Source organism: Haemaphysalis longicornis, unplaced genomic scaffold (genome assembly GCF_048455015.1).
Source record: "Haemaphysalis longicornis isolate Haplotype H1 unplaced genomic scaffold, Haemaphysalis longicornis Haplotype H1 scaffold_5, whole genome shotgun sequence".
NCBI classification, from domain to species: domain Eukaryota; kingdom Metazoa; phylum Arthropoda; class Arachnida; order Ixodida; family Ixodidae; genus Haemaphysalis; species Haemaphysalis longicornis.
The window spans coordinates 98316253-98337426 of NW_027526385.1; the positions used below are offsets into that span (position 1 = coordinate 98316253).

At 46.1% G+C, this 21174-nt stretch overlaps 1 protein-coding gene across 1 annotated transcript in view; it reads right to left on the reverse strand.

The window, feature by feature from the left end:
* Positions 1 to 21174, reverse strand: part of Engase (cytosolic endo-beta-N-acetylglucosaminidase) — a 30001-nt gene that overhangs the window by 7411 nt on the left and 1416 nt on the right. The window contains exons 2-8 of the mRNA XM_077670957.1: positions 19929 to 20077; positions 18764 to 18912; positions 15111 to 15428; positions 12975 to 13078; positions 8338 to 8446; positions 6034 to 6221; positions 4044 to 4298 (exon numbers count right to left, since the gene is read on the reverse strand). Coding sequence (XP_077527083.1) covers positions 4044 to 4298; positions 6034 to 6221; positions 8338 to 8446; positions 12975 to 13078; positions 15111 to 15428; positions 18764 to 18912; positions 19929 to 20077 — 1272 coding nt within the window. The remainder of the gene's footprint in view (positions 1 to 4043; positions 4299 to 6033; positions 6222 to 8337; positions 8447 to 12974; positions 13079 to 15110; positions 15429 to 18763; positions 18913 to 19928; positions 20078 to 21174) is intronic.

Here is a 21174-nt window from a genome sequence, read left to right on the forward strand (position 1 = left end):
ATGTGAGCTAGAGGCCATGCACTTTACAAAAAGCTGTTGGCTGTCCCTCCCGCTAAAAGTTACGTTAGCGAAGGAGGCTTGTCGGCTGCTGCATACGTGCTGGTTCTGCGCTTGGGAGACCATCACACCTGGAACTGCCGCGGCGTTGAGGGGTGTGGGGGCCCAACGCCATTTGTGTCAGTCCGAAGCCGACCGGCCGGGTGGTCAGGGAAGACCACCCAGCATAATCGCAGACCATTCCTCGATAGATAGAAAAAAACGCACATGTCGTAAAGAAGTTGACACGCACAGCCGGAGAAACGTACAAACAAAAGTGCAGAATCAAGAAGGTTTGCTTCCCGGTTTTGATTCTTCAACACTTTTACACCCTTGCTGTGAAAAGTGGAGTGAAAAATTAATTTACTGGCACTACGTTTGATGGTGTCAGCAACGTGAAAATATTGCAAAACATTACCACAGACCAATGGTTCCACAAGGTTGAATGCATTCAACTTGTCCCGCAATTGGAGGCCGCTGGCTCAAATCACATCCAGGCACAAATGTCCCAAATTTCATTTTTAACCCAACTACTTACCGTATAAACCGGAATATAGGTCGAGTTTTTTTCCAAAAAAATCCGCACAAAAGTCACCCCTCGTCTTATATAGCGGTCATTGGCAGAATGTAAATCGTTGTCTGGCAACAATATGCTAACGTAGTCCGTCAAAATCCTCCCTGTTCTGTGAGTCCGTCGCCATCGTGTCGGACTGCTCTCTCGCACTATCAGGCCTTTGATTTCGCTTTTCTCTAGTTTTTCGTCTTTTACTCGTCTATTGTGCGTGCGTGCGTACATTTCTGTACGTCTCTGTTCCGAGATGAGTGGCGGCAGTCGACGCCAGTTCACCGCGACGTTTAAGGTGACGGCGATTGAGTCACCGAGCAGAATGGGAATATGGCAGCGCAACGCCAGTTAGGCGTTTCGGAGAAAAGTGTGCGGTACTGGCGGAGCCAGAAAGCTAAGCTGTGCACGGGCAACCCCCGAAACCGATCGTTCCGTGGACGTCAAGCGGTGCACCCCGAGTTGGAGAACGAAGTGGCGGACTTCATCCGGGAACTTCGTCCGGGAACTTCGTCTGGGAACTTCGTCCGGGAACTTCGCTCACGATCGCTCCGGAGGCCATGCGCGGACCGGCTCCGCGAACTGTACAATGAGTGGATAGCTGGCGACAACAAAAAGACCTATACGGACCGGTTGCGACCGTGTCAAGCTGGGTGTCCTTCTCTGGGTAACTTTGATTCCAGGAGCTTCCCCATGAAATATTGAACTATTCAATTTTAAATTATTCAACCAAATCACTATTTGCTTCGAACCTCAAATTCACTATTCGCCCATCTCTAATTAAGGAGGCATAAAACAAAATGCAAGATTGGTTCATTCGAAAGATTGCCTTGTTAGAATAACACTGGCACCACGTTTAATGCAAACCTCACTAAAAAAAAGCTACCATATTTTCGCGCGTGTAACAGAAACCAAAACCTCGAAAATTTTAGCGGCAAAGTACAAGTGTGGATGATATGCGGGGTTTTCCCTTTAGTGCACCTTCACGGCAATGCACGTTGTGCCGTGAAGCTCCTACGCAGTAACACTGACTAAGCCTTCCATGGCAGCGATTGCGAAAAACATACAAGGACAAGGCAGAAAAAAGGACAAGCGCACTCAACTTTGTGAGGACTGCGGCTCAAGTGATAGCTATAGCGAGAGCAGTGACACTGAGCGAATTGTGACTTTCGCCTTCCCGTCAGTGTATTCTACTTGCTAAATGTATGTTTTTTCTGTCTACATAGTGTGTGATGTGGTGCTTGAGCAGTATCTTTGGTGCAGCCTTTCCTGTAGCAAATGCGCGGGCAATACGTGAGGATCTTTTTTCTTTTCCAGCGGGCTGAAAGTGGGGGTGCGGATTATATGCAGGGGCGGGTTATATGCCAGAAAGTATGGTATATAATTAGGAAGAAAGAGGATGGCCATGCAAACCACTGTCTCATTTCCCACACAAGAACCTATGACGTATTATGGGCAGCTGTGCAATTATGTAAATTAAACAGGGCTTATAAGCTTGCGAAACAACCTATCTACGCTTAAATTTAATGCATATTCTTTGTATAGCAGTAAGAATGGTGGGGAAAACAATAGAAGTTACGAACGTGCACATAAACATAGAAGCACCACTGCGTACTGCATGCACTATGCCAGTTATTGCTGCACAACCGTCCGGCGCATTGAACGGTACTTACATTGGCCGACTGGCATAAGCGACATCGTCTTCTGTGACTCATTTTGTCGAGCTTACCCAATGCGTCACGAAGCGATTGCTACCAACTGTAACAAACATTAGCCAGGTACAAATCCGGCTAAAACCAAAGCGAGTGCGGTCAGTGGTCCCGAGCTGTATTGTACCACAATCTAGGATCACTGACGTTCACTGCAGCCCTAGTCAGTATACTAACGTATGTATATGTATGTACAGTCACCAGCAAAAGTTTGCGGGATGTGCAGCGCGTGGCCGAGCGGTGCAAAACTGCATTGCTGCGCCATCTGCAGCCAGCGAGCGCCGGGTCGAGGCTCAAGGAGCTGGCGTGCGAGGCTCGCATTGCGCATGCCTGGCCTTTATTTGTTACCGGGCATTTCTCATCGCTCGCTTGCCCGCGACATGCTTTTGATATTCGCGGCAGCGCCGCGTGACCACCGCCGTTGTTCTGCTATCACTGGTGCTACAAAATACGTAGCCTGCACCCACCGTTTGCGCGGCGCGCAACATTGAATAAACCTGATCTTTCAAGTCATGTAATGGTCGACGAATAATTTACTTTAAATGAGCTATTTAGTCTACCTGTCGGAAACTGCGTCCGTCGACGGGCTGCATAGAAAAAAGTCGCGTTGCCAAATTTAATCTTGCGGCAAATTTAGCTTTCTGGTGAATGACTTAGCGCTGAGTCCATGTAGGTATCATGTTAAACATCATACTGAAATTGGCCGCGAGGACGACGTTAGGATTACACCGAATCACATTTACTTGCTATAGTTAGTTTTTAGGGAAGCTGTAAGCGATACAGAATACCTGTCTGTAAAAGGGCTGTAACTCTTGTTTTGTAGGAACTACCCCAAAATAAATGTTATGATAATTAGCCGCTGAGACGAAAACGACAATTATAGGTTAGCTGACAGTTTTTCGGAGCTTTGGTTAAAAATAAAAATATATTTCGTGCTCAACGCTCAACCAACAGTGCCTCTTGGAAAATACGGCCGGGTTCAGACTGTTCATGCAACTGTCGTAATACTTTAGAGAATAACGTCATTTCACGTCTCCACCAACCAAACTGCGTGACAAGCCGTCTTTTGTTGCGTCCCGAGATAACGATATGGCTTTTGCTTCGGTAGCCTGATCATAGCCGAAGATTTATTAAATGTTGCCCGCCGCGCAAACGGCGGCCGCGGGCTACGTATTTTGTTGCACCGGTGATAGCAGAACGACGGCGATGGTCACGAGGCGCCAGTGCGGCTGCCGCGAATATCAAAAGTGTGTCGCGGGCAAGCGAGCGATGAGAGATAAAGGCCACGCATGAGCAATGCGCGCCTAGCACACCAGCTCCTTCAGCCTCGACCCGGTGTTCGCTGGCTGCAGATGGCGCAGCAATGCAGTTTTGGGCCGCTCGGCCACGCACTGCACATCCCGCAAACTTTTGCTGGCTACTGTATATGACCTACTATGTATATGTCATTGCAGATGTCGTGAAACAAACGGTTTAGTGGGAGAATCAAAATTTTAGCTTAAATTGTTTCATTCCTCAGCAAATAAAGCATAGTTTGCTGCCAGACAATCGCTGCGGGCACTGTAAAACACCAAACATTTCGAATAACACAACTTGTATTTTGTCTTCATGGCCCCTTAAGCGTTTTGTTCTGCAGTGCACCGGAGGTGCCTGGCTTGTACTTACCTCGGATTGGAGTATCACTAATAGGGCACATATTTGGCATCACCCCACTGGTCTCCACCGCCGAACCTCACCTGGTTATCCAGGAGCTCTCGTCGCGCTCGTTCCTGGCGTTATCGTCCCGGTCATCGATGTCGCGTTTCACGTTGTAGCCGCTGCCCTTGGGCACGATGGGGCAGGCACCCAGCAGCAGCTCATGCTCGCCCCCTTCGGCATCTCGCGTCTTCAAGACAACGGCCGTGTCATGCGTGATGGTCGTGTAGCCTGGCAGGGGCTTGAAGGTGTAGCTGACACTGATGCGGCCCAGGGGGAGGTCGCACCCAAACAGCCTGTCCACGTTCAAAGGTGTGTCAAGAACAGCCCAACAAGCTTCGGGGCATTTTGCTAATCATCATAATGATCATGGTCATAGCCACAATCATCATCAGCCTGTATATGTCCACTGAAAAATGAAGACCTCTAGCAAAAACTTTTAGCCACTCCTATCGCGAGCAGGAATTTGAGAGGCGGACATTTTGAGAACGCAATTCTTATCACAAAAATCCGAACAATTCTGCTCAAATACCAGGTATTGTGGTGCTGCAGCCTAATGAAGCTCTTGCACAAAATCAGAAAGCATTAAGCACAAGCACTGAGTCCAGGATTTGCACAGTCCATTTCCATATACTTGCATATACTACCTTGTATTTATCAACACATTTGCATGTGTTGGCCTCCACTAGCTTCGGCTATTGACCCAACACTTTCTTGCCTATTTTTATACGCCATTTTGAAAAATAAACCCGAACTCAAACAGCAAGCAATCTGAAACTTCAAGGACACTTGTTCAGAGTCCTTTTCACACAACCAGGTAACGGGAGGTACGGCCTGCTGCCATTGGCGTTGTTCTCGCACAGTGGCCATTCTTTTCCTTAGGCGCACATTTCAAACGGGTCAGTCGGAGCAGTGGGTGACATTTCAATTGCCACCCACCATGGGGAGAATTTTGATCACAAGTTTGCAGAGTCCACTCTTTGCCCTATAATTTCTTTAGTTCATCCATCGAGTCCTTCATCCTCCTTTATAGTCTACAGACTACTGGTAGCCACTTCGTTTAAACAGACAGTTCAACTGTTTTCCTTCACATTCATGAAGTGTCCCTGGATTGAACTAGAGTGTCTTCCACTCAAGCTTGTTCCCTAAGGCGCAATTATATATTAGCTGCAAAATATTTCGGCTGTGTATTCTTGTGGGTAAAACTAACACTACACTCAAGCACCTGAAAGCGAATACATCACCATACACAACCCTTTCTTGAGGTCACCCAAATGGCTATGTTAAAGAACAGCTAAGGAGGGATCAAAACAGCTGTCAAGGAGTGCACCTCCCCAGGGTGTTAGTGCCTGGGGAGAACCTTTCCGAAAGTGGAACGGCTCTAGAAAAACTACAACTAAATACGAAACTTTGGAAGTTCTGACTATCTTTTCATTGGGAGGGGGATAACTTTGAATTTGTAGATTTTAACATCATCATCATCATCAGTAGCAGCCTATTTAAGTTTCCTACCGCAGGACCTCGTCTCCCATTTACCTCCAACGGCTTCTGTCCTGTGCTGCCCACAGTTCTTCAATATACACCAGCTGTGAAACTCCGCTTCAAAATCCGGGCCGTGCAAGTGCCCCCCCTACTTCATTGAAGCTAAGGGCACGGCACCTAAGCGACCAAAACTGAACTTTACTAAGCACTCACTTAACGCAGAGCTTGTTTTTCACATTAGGAAACTGTAAATTAGCTAATGTGCACTTACGTTTCCACCGTTCTGTTTTTATGATTTACAGCAGCAGCCGCAAGCACTTAAGCAACTACACTCCAACTTTGTCAACTCACCCCACGCTTGCCCCTGTTTGCTCCCAGCGCATTAACGGGCCAACCACAGACCTGCTTTTGACACATGGGGACTCGCAACTGGTGCACACTCAGTGACTCTGGTGCCGCCCGAGTGCAAAAACATTTCTCGGCTCCACCCCCGCAGCCGCACTGCACCGACCCATGCGTGCTCAGTATGTGCCACACTCAAGAGCCCACCTGAAGTAGCCTCGAACACCCTCCTTCTCCTTGCTTGGAGTGAACTTGAGGTTGAGGCAGCCTCCGCCATTGAAGGCCTCGTCTGTGTACACCGTCGCCGAAGCACAGCCGTTGCACAGAGACAGCCCCTGGTCCCGCGGCTGCAACTGCTGCGCAGACAGGTTGAACCAGGGCGCCTCCGCAACCACCTGCACGCACAAGAATGACCCAGTGTTACACTTTGTTTCAAGTGAAGCTACTTTTTTAGCCTGCACTGGCTACACTGAGTGCAGGCAGGGTGTGGCAGGGCCAATGCGTGTGATACTGCAGTCGCTCCACTGGTTCTAAAATTCCACCAATGGAGCCATTGGTGAAACCAATCCCACCTGATCTCTATTGCTTGCAAGAAAAAATACCTGAACTGCGGGATTTTCTTGAAGCCTACCGACATTGCGACTGCTACAATTGGATCAATATCGCGGCGCTGACGGAGGAGGAAAACACCTGCTGCCAGAGAAGTGCAGTTGGCGACGTGTTCCGTGGCAGCACGAGGTGAAAGGACAAACAGAGCTGCTCTTGGCGCAACCATTTAACTCTTACATTACTACCAGTTGTGCTAAACATATTGGTTAGACCCACATTGCAGTGACAGATATAGCTGGTTCAATGCCCTTTTTAACAACACCAGTTTTAACAAGTTTTTCATAAATAATGGTTGGAAAAAAATATCAAATTTAACATTTTGGTTCCGACATCCGAAAAAAAAAAAAAAAAGTTGTGTATAGCAAACCACCAGTAGTAGAAAAAATTTGGAATACACATTTTGTAGGTGAACATTTCAAAAACCTGTCTGAAAAAAAGAATTGAGTAGTGCAAAACAATTTGTCAGATATAAAAAAATGTTAGCACACGTGGCACCTGTGCCTTGTAGTGAAGCCCAACCTCCATTTCAAAATGCACAATTTTGGATGGTTCTCTGGAAGAAATCTGGCGATTCAACATTGTTTGAGAAACCAATTATTCCCAATGTGATGTAAAAACGCCTTGTCAATGACTACGGCGTGCACGAGATCAGGGAAAGCAAGCAATGCAAAGAAATCAACTTGGAGTTGAAATACAAACTCAGGGGTGGATGCTTGTTGACGTTCTGATCATCACAAAGCCCTGTCAGCTATCCCAGGAGCTCCGGACTAGGGGATCCTTGTGATAATAAAGTTTTCTTCTTCTTCTTCTCTGTCACAACTTTCACTTGCGTATTATTATCATCTTCTGACTCACTATAGTAGCCCTGCTTGCAGAAATATGCTGCGATGTACTAGAATTGTGCCCTGCAAGCTTTCTTTGAGCAGCCACACAAGAGTTGCCTGATGGCTGCCAGTACAATCAGTTTACAAGTCTCTCTACACCGTGACTTTGTTGTGCAGCTAGTCAATGACGGGTCTGGTTCAGATAAGAACAAACAGGAAATGATGTAGCCAGATAAGGAGGAAGGGAGAATTCAGGCACTGTAGAGCCTCAAGACAACTGTTTTCCTACACCGGTAAATAACAGAGAAGCCACACCTTTTCCTCAATTGTTGTGTTAGAAACAACTGAGCCAAATTCTAGTGCACAGAGCTCAAATTAAAGAAAGAAAAAGAAGCATCACTGGCAGCTCACTTAAACTGTAGTGCATTTCAAAATTGCGGGCAGAGTAGGGAGACACAAGTTGGCCACGTTCCTCCTACAGCACAGCAGTTCCAATGACTATCGACTCACGCTCAAAATTTTAGACTGGAATGCAGTTTCACTAATCGAAAATTGCATACACTCACAAACTTCACAGAACTTCAAGAACACGTCGGCCCCAGAAAAAAATTGTCACTAAAGTGGACTGTTTACAAGTGGAATTCCTAAGTTCGTACTGCCCTCAACTAGGATTTCACTGGCACTGTATACTATGTAACTCCCCAGGCTCAATAAAACGCAGTATTTTTTTCGCATGCAAGCAGACTAAATGTCACGGGTAGTTGTACAACTACGTTTCACCAGTAATTTTAGACATGCCAGTGCACTATTGCCTGATTCAATAATACCCCGGTGAACAGCAATTTCTCCACTGTGACTGAAGATAAATATCAAATTCGCTTCTCAGCATGTGCGACAATGATAAAGCCAGTCTACTAATGGAAAATTCCCCTGGTCATCTTGGAACAAACTTCTTTGCTCCAAGAAAATTCACTGCACAATTTTCCTTACAAGACCAAAAAAATCCTGCTCCAAGGCTAGACCAGTGGAATTTGACATAAGAGGTGAAAATGGTCGAGTGGAAACAGCTCACACTGACCTCTCCACTGTCGTACAGTCTCTTGCCATATCCCTGGCAGAAACTTGTGGAGATGGGCAGCGAGGTCACACGCCATTCGGGGCAGCACTGCTGCGGAAAGTCCCAAAACCTGCGCAAGGGATGAACCACGCGACACCTGCTCGACACATCATCATCATCACCATTGTTATCATCATCATAATAATCATCATTTCGTGGTTACCTCCAGAACAAAGACGGCTCTGAATGGCACCAAACCACACCCATCACAGATACGAATTTTGGCAAGGCCTGCGTTATTTTTTCTTCTTCCTTGAGGCTTGTACAACAGCATGCACTGATACGTGTTGATTCAATAATATGACTCTTGGCAGCTCCTAGAGCTCGGTCTACACAGAAATAAAAAAAGCTATCCAGGCCCTCCTATTTTTAAGTACAATATGGCACTGTCATACTGCGCCTCTTAGGAAGCGGGAAAAACTACAAAAAAAAAGAAGAAAAAAAAACAGCACCATGATTCAAATGAATGCCTAAAGATAAGAAATATGGATACACCTGCGAATTTAACAATGACCAACACTTCCATAATACTGAGACTTGAACGGGTCAGTATCTACAGGACACCTTACCCTGTTTCTACGTCTGCATGATATTGCTCAACCTCTTTTGAAGCGTCCTGATTGATTGATTGATAATCGATTGATTGATTGATAATTGATTGATTGATTGATTGATAATTGATTGATCGACCGATCGATTGATTGATTGATTGATTGATTGATTGATTGTAGGGTTTAATATGCGCCGACGCTACACAGGCGATGAGGAGCACCGTAATGGAGGGCTCCAGATTAATTTTGACCACCTGGGGGTCTTTAACGTGCGCTTAAAGGGAAGGTGAAGCGGTTTTAGAATTAAAAGAAAAGTTGACTAGCAGCTAGTACACATTGAATGGTTCATGTGTACGAAATATTTTCGCAATACATGCAATAGAAGCGGCGCAATGAGCAAACAAAAGTGGCCCGATGCCCCGCCCCCATCTCGCCGCGCGATGCCGGAAGACCGAAGCGCGCGGGCGAAAACCGGCTGAAAAACGTCATACCTGGACTTCCGGCCGGATCGGCCGCCTCGGCCATGCTCTTTTCGCCGTGTTTCCTTCTGAATGATACTTGTTGTTGTGGTTGATAGCACTCATTCGTACAATTTTCGTGTTCAAAAAGTATGCACAAACGCCAAACGAGGCATACGTTATCATGCCGTATTCCTAAGCAGAATAATGCCACGCCGGGATGCTTGATAACATACGGAAGCGACAGCCGAGGTGGCTGTGCTTGATGACAGAGAATATACTACACTACGTTAAATACTTTGTAAACCGCTCCAACGTGTTTTTTTTTGTTTTTTTTTTGATGCGACGGACGCGAATGTTCACATTAGATTCTAGATTTAGGAAGGATGGGGAATACTGCTGTACTTTGGCCGGGGATGTTTCGTTCCATTTCAGAAACCAAGTCACATTTGTTCAGGAAATACTAGTTTCGTTAAACGCGTCGGTAGTCTTTCCCTATGGGCTCAGGACAGTGTTAAAAAAAAAACAATTTTTTGGCGAAACTAAAACAAGGGGCCAATCGTGATAGAAGTTCCCTCCCGGCTAAGAGGTAAACAGTATTCCTACAAAGTAAAAGAACCAAGACAACCAGATTACTTATTTTGCAAGTATACATGTCACGATAAGGTGATGTTTGTCTGGAATTAAAAAAAAAACCACTCCGAACCACCACCGTGCCATAATTTGTGTTGACTGCGGTGGCCTAATTTTTTGCCCAAGATTCCGTGTGGCTGCATATTATAACCTGGCAAGCACTTGTTGTCACTGAACCTCAAGTGTGCTCCAGTGATAGTCGGTGATATATATAATGATACTAAAAAAATTAGGAGCGAAGAGTAAATATACGGCCTCTGTCCGACTAGCGCGGTAAATGCTTAAATCTAGAAATGCTGAAACAGGCCAACTATTCATTATCAGAAATGCTGAAACAGGCCAACGATTCATTATCACAAACGTTTGGTGATTGTTACCTAAAGTAACGTAACTACAACGTAACTGCCTTGTCCGACTGGTCTGTTAATTATAACGAGGTGGCCGTAATATTGTAGCAGAATGCGCAACGCACAAGCGAAAATCAAGCCCTACTACAGCCAATAATGCTGAGCAGGCACTAGTACGCTGCAGTGTTTCAGAATAAATGCATGTGAAGCAGTAAGACGCCACTCATCAAAGTGCAGCTAGCAATCGCGGAGGCGCCGTAACGCCGCTGCCGAAATGGCGCGCGCGTATGGGTCTGTGTACGGGGATGAGTAACGGGGCTGGGGTGGGCGACAACGAACAAAGGAAATGCGGAAGCAGAGTCTGCTTGTTGGTTTATGTGTGTACCGGCAAGATGTGTCTCGCATATACGTTTACAGCGCATGAACGGTATTTTTTCGCTCAGTGCACGTACGTGCTTTTCGCTGGTAGATTGTTTATGAAACGCCCATTAATCTTCGGCATAAATGGTTTTGTGTATAATAAGAAACAGTTAGGGCAGTACCTAATATTAACATAAGGTATAAAATCCCCCTATGCTGGCTGCCTAATTCAAAAATATTTTGATGGAACCCACTAGTCGACATCACAGTCACTGCTTTGGGGTTCTCTGTCGTGTAAAGCAAATTTAAGCTCCAGGATAATTGAACCAACAGCACGGGAAATTATAAAACAAACTTCCAGTCATGTGCGAAAATTAAACTGCAAGCTAAATTGCCGCAAAGGCAACCGTGCGATCGTTCGCAATGCTTCCGACAACCCGCGCGGCCGAAGGGTGTCCTCCTTTGAAGTCATGACGGGCGCAACCAATCAGGGGCGTCAAAAGACGAAAAGCGCGCGTCTTTCAAACGGGGCCGCGCTTTTTACAAGATAAATGCCACTTGGACTCATGTGCGATAAATTTCAATGTGATATTCGGAATCAGCGCGCAAGAAACTATATAACTGTTAATCTAACTCAATTTTTTTGGAAAGCGCTTCTTAAGTCTTGAACACACGGGCGCTCTCGCTTTTCACCTCCACCAGAAAAGCGGCTGCCGAAGCCAGGAACAAGACGTCTTTCCAAAGCTGCTTTCATACACCATGGTCAAACGTTGCCCATAATACGTTTGTGCCAGTCGACCAGCTTAGGGGAAGTCCCCACAGGTATAGTAGTAAGTTTTTCGAAATGCAAAGTTGATGTCCACCTGAAATGAAGTCACACGCCTACAGTTTTCTCAGAAAACTCATAACTTAGCTAACCATGAGGCTGCTGCATCACGGCAGAGAATTCATCAGCAACTCGAAGTGAAAGGCAAGCATTAGTCGCTTCCCGCAACTAATTCACCAACACTTATGCCTCATTTTTGGGGGGCAAATACGGCCGGGTTTCGCACAGCATGCCTCGGTGAACTAATAAAGGGATTGATTGATTGTGGGGTTTAACGCGCCGACGCAACACAGGCGATGAGGCGCACCGTAGTGGAGGGCTCCGGATTAATTTTGACCACCTGGGGATCTTTATCGTGCGCCGAGATCTTGTACACACGGGCGTTTTTGCTTTTCGCCTCCATCAGAAAAGCGGCCGCCGCGGCCGGGAATCGAACCCGCGACCTACCAATAAAGGAACAGCCAACCGCTTTTTGTGGGGTGCAAACCCTCTAGCTCACATGAAAGCCAGCATTTTATGTAAAGGGGTAATTACAACAAAGTTCTAAATAAATCGGCAGAAATTATTTTATTCTGGCACTGCAGTTTCTGAAATCTCAAAGGTAGCACCACGGTGACCCTACCGTATGTATGCATACAGCTCTGTCAGTTCCAATGTGATTTAAAAACTGCATAAATGAATATAAAAAAGTGGTCTTATTATTGTTATAGCAGGGGACAAGCTTTTAAAAACCTCTTTCCATCTGAAGCACAGTTCAAAGTATGCTGCAACGTGGCTGACTGTCATGGTTGCCTGGATCCGTTTTAAGGTGATGCCTTTTCATTTGAAATACAAAGCATATACTCCACTAAAATAGGTTGGCTGCCCCTTTCAGATTCACCTTGACGCTCACTGAGATACATCTGAACAGTTGAGCTGGCATCTGGAACAAAAGCAACAGGGAGCACTGCTAAGATCATGATACTGTTCAGCAGCTTCCTTTCTGCACAATGGCGCAACTCCAAACAGGGTCTTGCCTACTGCAAAGTCGCATTGGCTGATGCAATGGGAAGTTGATCCAGTGTTGCTTGCACATGTTGGGTCTAAACAGTGGCCGAGAAACTGTAGATTCCAGAAGAGGCAGTTAAGTGCAAATCAGTGCAAATTAGACCCAGCTGATCAGGACCACATGCCTGTGGGAAGGGTTGGAAGAGGTACAAACCCTCAAACATTCAATCTACTTCAAAATATTCAAAACTTCTGAATTATTCGCAAACTCCGCAAAATAGAAATTCACACCCTGGCTTCAATTATTAGTGCTGTCGTCACTCAATTCAAATTCAAATCTCGCATATTCGCACAGCCTTGACTTTGGGCAAACGAGCAGATCAGCAGCTTCCTCTTACCGTTGTTCCATGCAATGATTTGTAATCACATTACTCACTTGTACTGATTCTCCACGAACTTGTTTTGGTCTTGCGTTTCGAACACCCAGCCAGCGGCAAAGATGGCCGCCGACAAGCCGTGTTTATGAGCCCGTTCGACCGCCTGAAACGAGATCAAGGCCAGTCATGATGACAATAGCATTGCCATCCAAATGAGCATGTCAATGTGGACGTTACTCGCAAATTCACAATTGCCAGTCGTACACAAGATTGAACTACATTCTACAAAACAAAAATGCGGTTGTACCACTTTTTTTTTCAATGTGTGGCACAAGACATAAGTGAAAACGATAACACTCAACATGGTCACAGGGAGAGGCAGATATTGACGGCTGCAGAAACATGTAGGCATTATAACTGACACCGTTTCTAGTGACTAACACAGAAATCCAGATAACATGCATCACCCTTCCACAAGCTCAAAGTTAATTATGGCCAGCCGACAAGTGCAATAGACTCAAAAAAGGGACACTACAATCTTCCAATCATTATGCAGCATTGACTGTGACCAGTTTCATAAACAGTGCAGCAAGGAAAACCTATACGTATCTTATCCTGCGAAAATGAAGCACTATCAGAGTCAAGACAAAGACAAGGGCTAGAAACGACTTGTAATAAAAAGCACTACCAACAACTATTAATTTGCTTGAAACACATCTGGCATTGGAAAAAAAAAACAATGGGAGAGGGGAAACAACACGCACTGCATAAAAAGCAAGAGTTATGCTGTAAACCACTTTCAACTTGTGCTTTTAAAAGCCTTTCACCACTATATCTCCCTTTTCTATGATATTACACTCAGCATATTCATACAGTGGTTGCGAAGTGCTCTTATCGTGGCTTTGTGATTTGATTTTAATGTGGCATGTGTTGTTTCACCTCAACCATTGTCTTTTCCCAATGCCAGATGTGTTTCAGGCACATAAACAACTGTAAGTACTACACGCATCCTTTTTTGGTTTTGGCCCTTGTATCGTCTCTGCTAGCTTTTATTTTCCCAACATTTAGCCTTGTTGTGCAGCTAGATTTTTTGCCAGCCATTTCATTCTCACCCAGTTGGGTTCATCTGTACACCATTCAGGCCTGCTCAAAGCGGAGTCCCACACAAAAGGGACATGTCTGTTGGCTTCTTTGTGCTTTATTTTCAGTTACTTTCGTCAGCAACACATCCCATGCTCTGCCAAGGCCTGATCGGAAACCCTCGAATAATACGAGTGGTTCGAAAGCTTTACTCCACACGACAATTCATATGTTTGTCTATTCAAATAATAACCACACCTCAGAATCCACTACTATCCTCCAACAATTTCTTTACGACCATTTCAACTACGTGGTCTAGCACACAAAGACTTCAAACTACGATTATGAGTTAAATTCAACTAAGTCAGCACTTGCAGTTATTATGAGCTGAGTTTCAACATGGGTGGCAATGCTACCTACTACAAGGCTACAGCTGTGTTAGATGCGCATTTCAACATTTAGACAAATTTCGTTATGTGCCCCAGTGACTAGGGTGACCTGCAACAGGCATGACGTCACTGAACCAATTCACAGGCACAGCAGCAATTTTTTTTTTACGGATACAATACACGACAGCCTTACAAAAAAAGTTCAAATAATGGCCTAATACTCATGCCATAAAGGAGGGCGACCCATTACACCTAATGCGCCTACACATGCACCAAAATAATCTCATACATGTACAAGGGGTCTACCAATCCTTTCAGAATGATTTGTTTAACAAGTCAGGGCTTATTTGACGCCTTAAACTTGAGAACTCAATATTTCAACTGCCTCTCAGATGTAATACAACAGGGCTAAGTTATAATGTAGGGTACTACTGGTGGGAAATGAACAATAGCCTTTATTCTGATTGCAGTCACTCGTATACATGATTTGATTTAACAACACCCCTATATCTGAATTTTATATCCTGTATGCAGACCTTGCTAGAAATCTTGTACGTACCTTGTACATATCTTGAACGTATCTTGAACAACGTATTTTGTACAATTTAAGGCTGCACCATAGCTATGACTTGTGCCTACCAATGCGTGTTCAAAATTTCATATCCACAGGAGAGAAGACTACCAAGGAGCTCCCTGTCAGACATGTTATGATGCCGACTCACGTACCTTGCACGTCTCAAATCCGCCGGCGTACTTGGTGTTGCGTGCAAAGACATCGATGCCGACGTAGACGTCACTCTTGCGGTCGCCCGCGAGAGTCGCCGACCTCTCGAGCATCTCGTCGGTCCAGCCGTAGTTGAGGAAGATGCCGTCGCAGAGGTCGAAGAAGTGTGAGTTGTTGGCGTTGAGCTCGTTCTGCCAGATCAGCTTGCCGTCTTGCAAGACGCTGTCGTACCAGATGACTAGTGAACCAGGGACGGACTTGTGCGTCTCCTCCGTGACGGACTTGAGGAAGTCCGTGAAGAACGGGCCAAAGGTGGCGTCCTGTGGGTATGGAGGAGAGGCAGCACGCAGCGCAGGCAACTTCTCAGAAGAGGGCCAAAAAGTTGTCCCCCACAGCTGCTATTTCATACAACAATCATCACGGCATTAAAAACAAACTAAGTTTCAGAATGCCAGGGCAGTGTGAATTACTGGTTGACTAGAAATCTTTCTACTGAGAACATTGTACCAGCGTTGAAAGACAGGACCCCACATATACTGGCAGTGTGGTTGGACCAAGTAACTTTGGCATGCATTCACGAATATTCCTCATGAAACGAATCCCGCATTTTACGGCAGAGGTACAGAACTACAATTAACGAAAGAAACTTGGGCTAATTGGTTGCTTGCAGGGAGTCAGAACGAAATATTTTTCGTTCCTGTTTTTGTCTCTTTCCATTAACAAAAGTTCCATTCCAGGGCCCGTTTGCCCTAATGTTATAAGTTTGGAAATAAGTTCTCAACTACGACTTTAGCGCTGTATAAGTAATAAGCCGTTTGCCCGAAACTGATACAAACGCTCGGTTAAGGCAGCGTTTCTGTCGGGTTTTCTGGCAACCGGCTTATTTGCCGTGGCCGAATTCAACTTATTGGTGGGAACTTAATCGGGAACTTATGCGTACGGGCAAACGGGCCCAGATCAGCTCCAAAGCGAAAACCATAATGGTTCATAACGGTTCATAGCAGCAAGAAAAATTGAGAATTGAGTTTCTGCTCCGCTCTGGCAGTATTTGCGCATGTACAAGTGCAGCATGACTTGTAGCTGCTTTCATCAAGTGTGCCGCTGTAATCTACTGTTTTCTCTGCAATCTGTGTATGCGGCTAAAAACACGCTAAGTATTGCATTTTATCGAATCCGCATCAAATTAGCAGCAACAGAATGGAATAATCTAAAAGCATTTTAACAGCGGAGCTGTTTATGCTTAGTGTTATCTGTCCGCTGCACCAAAAAACCTCATGGAGCGATGACGTCACCTCGCATTGCCTAGCAACCCCTGGCGCAGCTGTGCATAGCTTCGCACTTGCTGGGCTAGCCTAGGCATAGCTCTGCAGAGCCTCACTGGCGCCCCATCAAGCCGTGACATCACTGCACAACCTACGGTATAAAGGCTGATGTACAGCGGCAGTGTCCGGGCTTGCACGTTGGCTTGTGCAATGTGAGGAGCTCGTAAATAAAAAATAAAAAAAAATAAAAAAGAAAAAGAAAAATACCGAGCGCACGTGAGGGTGCGCCTTACAAGGGGCGCCTGGCGTCGGCCACATCTATCTCCGAGAACCCTCTGCTCAGCGTTCATGGCATCATCTCTGGCATGCTGTTCTCCTTGCCAGTTCATGTGCGTTCACGCCTGAAGAGGACAGCACAGACGCCGAGTTTGTGAAGCCGGTTGTCACAGGTTCTACCGTGTGCTAACGCGATCCACTTTGGGAGAGATGAAGGCAGGCTGTGGACAAAACGGTCCAGGCCTGCCAGTCATGGAGAACTCTCAGCGGCAAGTTCGGAAATCCTTGTGAGGTGCACAGCCGAGCCTCCGACAAAGGGAGAGGGGTCGCCAGATCGACTGTTTCGCCAACCTTGCCCCACTAGTGCGAGCTGCACCAATTTTTTTTAAGTTTAGTTACAACAGAGCAGGAACTAAACTGTTCTGTTCAAACTACTAACAAGCTACACTAGGTCAGTTACTAAATCTCTGAAGTGGCTGATGCCGCCCTTTCCAGGATGTCCTGGGAATACGGTACGGCGTAACTAGTGTCACTAGATAAGCTACAGAGTACCGTCACTGAGGCACGCAAGTGAGCAACGGCGGCCATTTTGGTGTTTCTCAGTGTTGCCAGACTGCCACTTCTGCTGCCTCACCGCTCACTTTGACGAGGTCATTTGTAAACAACCCTGCCAAAGACGCCGCAACACCGCATCTTCGGACACACTTCTGCAGCCGAAACGCTGCGAAGCGCGTTATCTTTGAATCCCGTTCGGAACGACGGCAGTCGTGCGCAGCCGCAGAGCAGGGCGGACCAGCTTAGAATGCCACAGTTGACCGACATAAAACGCATAAGCAACAAAATGGCGGTGCCCATGAACCGTCGCAGTGTAAACAAATGTCACGTGATGCGAACTGACCAATGATCACGGCGGCGGCACAGAACAATAGGAGAAAAGAGTGCCGATACTCTGTAACCTTATCTAGTGACACTAGGCGTAACCTTTGCTCCTAAACACTCCACCAAAAGAACAGACATGGATGCTCGGAACTGGGTACAATTTTTCTTCACTATACTGAACTGCGTTGCGCATCCAGCGTTTCTGTGGTACTGACCAGTTTAACTCGTGCTCATGGCCGACTATGCTTTTTAAGCTCTTCACTGATAATGATTTAAACTCGTGTAGGATTGGATCGGATTGTCAGGTAGCTCAGGCGCAATGTGGCCAGGCTGGGAGAAATGTTTGTCTAAACATGGGTGCGTATTCAGGGGATTTTCGTTTCAGTCGTACACTCATACAAAAACATCAAAATTCGGGAGTTTCCCAGACAATTCAGGAAACCTGGCAGGTATGCTAATACAATGTCCTCAGTGTCAAGCATCCAAGTGGCTCAACTTTCCGACCTTAATTGGAATTCTTCCCTTTTGCCGTAAAATACAGGAGGGTGTGTTTTTCTGAGGAATATTCGTGGGTGCATGCCAAAGTTACTTGGTTCAAACCATACAGCGAGTACATTTTGGAGAGTCCAATTATTAAACCGCACTCTTTGGTTATGAACGACAGAAAATTGTGGCAGGGAAAACTGTTGTATTAGAGCAAGCTTAGCGTAGACACACATGTGGTACAGGCTGCATGACTGATTGCAAAACTCGTGGTTGCCAACTGTTGATATAATAGCCATGAAACTATGCCAGCCAACAGTCACAGTCACCATATTCAAAAGGTCGGCCCTAATTTTGCAACATGCTCATAAACAGGAGCAGATCAAGCTGCTACTGAACAGGTGCATTAGTACCACTGGGCGAGATCATGCTGTCAGATACTGTGTTACGCCAAATGTATGAGAACAATGTGCAAGTTTGGGCTCACTTGTGTTTGCTACTGCGATTCTTTGAGCGAAAAAATATCAGCAAGATGACAGACAGTTAAAGATAAAACACACAGGACAAACACTTGTCCTGCGAGTTTTATCGTTCAGTCTAGGTCAACTTTCGCTGCTATGTCTTCTTATAGCCGAGTGCCAGATTGCCCAACAATACTCCTCGAGCACGGATTTTTCAGCGGATTCCGCCTGTCGTGCCCCTGTTGAAATCTGTGCCCAAACAATCACAGCCAGGTGATGTCTGACGGCACTAACCATCTCGCTCTCAATGTTGATCAGCCATCCATCGAAGCAGTATTTCTCAGCGACAAGCGCCAGCTGCGACGCAACTTTGGACACCAGCTCCCCTTCCTTGATCTCTTTTAGGATGGCCTTTCCCGGATCCGACTCCACGATGAAAGTCCCTAAAAGGCAAAACACAGTTGCAACCCCACCAAGGATTCAGAGAAGAACACATCGTTTAGATAATTGTTCTTCAGTGCAACTCACATTTTACATGAACACCGACTACAAACTAAACAAACACCTTACCCAGGAACCAACAAGAGTGACTGTGTGACAGTGCAAACCACCATAATCTTATTTTCTTGAATTATGCAATGTTGTTTCACGCAATGTGACACAACCACACCCTTTTTTTTAATCTTTCACAGAGAACACCCTTGAGGAGAGTGCACACAAGTGCCCACAGTCACCGAGCATCCATGACACTCTTGCTCCTGTGACTAAAAAGCAACCAACTACAATTACAACTCCAATAATTAAGAAATTATACTAGAGTGGTTGATTACTTCCCACGTTGCCGTTCGTACAACTTTTTTAATATGGTACCACATGTATACACGCATAGCGTGGCATAAGTAGCGATGCTGCCAGTAAATTGAGTTGTAAAACTTGGTACCTGCAAATGTGTACTTCAAATTTTCGTCAAAGGTTATTTTAGTGGTGCGCGCTACGCTACCATCCTTTTTCAAGCCGCAGCTCCACTTCTGTGAGAACAGCAACATTTCTGAAAATTTTATGACGATAATCGAAGTAGATGGAGAGAGCATGGCGAGAGCCATGTTTCCGTGTGCTGAAGACAAATGGGTAATGGCTCATTTTGTTATTGATTACAGGAAAAAAAGATACTGGAATTACAAGGACCATTAATCCTTGAAGAGGGCAACTGAAGCATTACAAAATTACAGTAAAATGTAATCAAATTTTACGTAATCCATTGCTTTTAATGCGCTACGTACAGGTCTGGTCCGTGGTTTGCACTTTGATACGCCTCTGTACCCTGTGCTTGCAGTCAAGCATGTGGCCCTGGTGGCTCTCTGACAAAACTTTCACATACTTGGCAGTCCCTACTGGGGTGATATAGACGTAGATGGACTGGCCCCAGCAGAGCTGGAAAGAATGAAGTGCAGCCGCTCACCTAGAACTTTGACGCCATGCTTGTGGCCAGCGGAGATCCAGCCGAGAGGTGGGATGGTAACCATGTGGTGGGAGAAGTAGACAAAGCTGTCGATCTGCTGCCAATGGTGGAACCGGTAGCTATCGGGCTTCATGCTACCATATACGAACCTAGCATGGGGGGAAAACGTATAAAAGCATCATGTGAGTGGTAGCTACTCACAATCTGCTCGAAAGGAGAGATGTTAACTTGCAGGAGTCACACACACGTGATCCAACACAGAACGAGTGAGACGCGACCCAAATTAGACTCAAAACAAACCACACGCTTCACTCATTCTGCAAGTTGAATCTTTCCTGTGTGCGTTCCAAGTAAGTTAGAAGTGCTCCCCCTTCGACTATGTACAGCCGGCAAAAGAATTGTCTATAACGCTCGAACGGCGTGCTCCGGACTGCGTGGGAGACATCTAGTGATAACGCCTGGTTTGAGATAGGTAGAATGTGAGCATGCGCGGCCCGTATCAGAGCGACGGCTCTGTCCCTCCTCGCTGCCCCCCTCGCCTTGGCTTCCACACCTTCTTTAACCGTTAAGCGCTGCATGCCTCCACTGCCGGGCCGGGAAACAAAAGCGGAGATTACCCACCTTAGCGCGCGCTGTGCGAGTTTTTCATCTGCATTAGCTTTGGCGCACAGCTGTCCATGGCGTTATCGTTCTGCCAATAGCTGCATGAGTACCGCGTGCACCACTAACCAGTTTCTAGGCTCAGCTTTGCTCGTCACTACTGACGGGCTAACTCATGCAAGCAATCACGGACCAATATCTAGTCACTCTAAAACACCGGCACCGATGCGTTTCCTGCGATTGTTGTCCGTTGTCTTCCATACAGAAAAAAAAACTCCTGCCTAAATTGCGTAGGGTGCCACAAAAATTAAGCGTTGCACGTAGCTAAACGCAGCCAACGCAGTACTACCAATCGCTAATCTCCACTATTGTTCCCTGGCTCGGCAGTGCAGGCAGCACTTCTCACGACGAAAGAAGGTACGGAAGGAAAGGCAACGTGCACAGCGACAAGCATAACAGCCATAACGCTGATGCGAGTCGTGCATGCTCCCATTCTACCGGTCTCAAGCCAGGCGTTATCACTAGATGTCTCCCGTGCAGTCGAGAGCACGCCGCTCGCGCGTTATAGAGAAGCCTTTTGCTGACTGTATTGGTACCAACTAGCCCAACATCAAGCCTTACTGAAATTGATAACAATCTGCTTTCA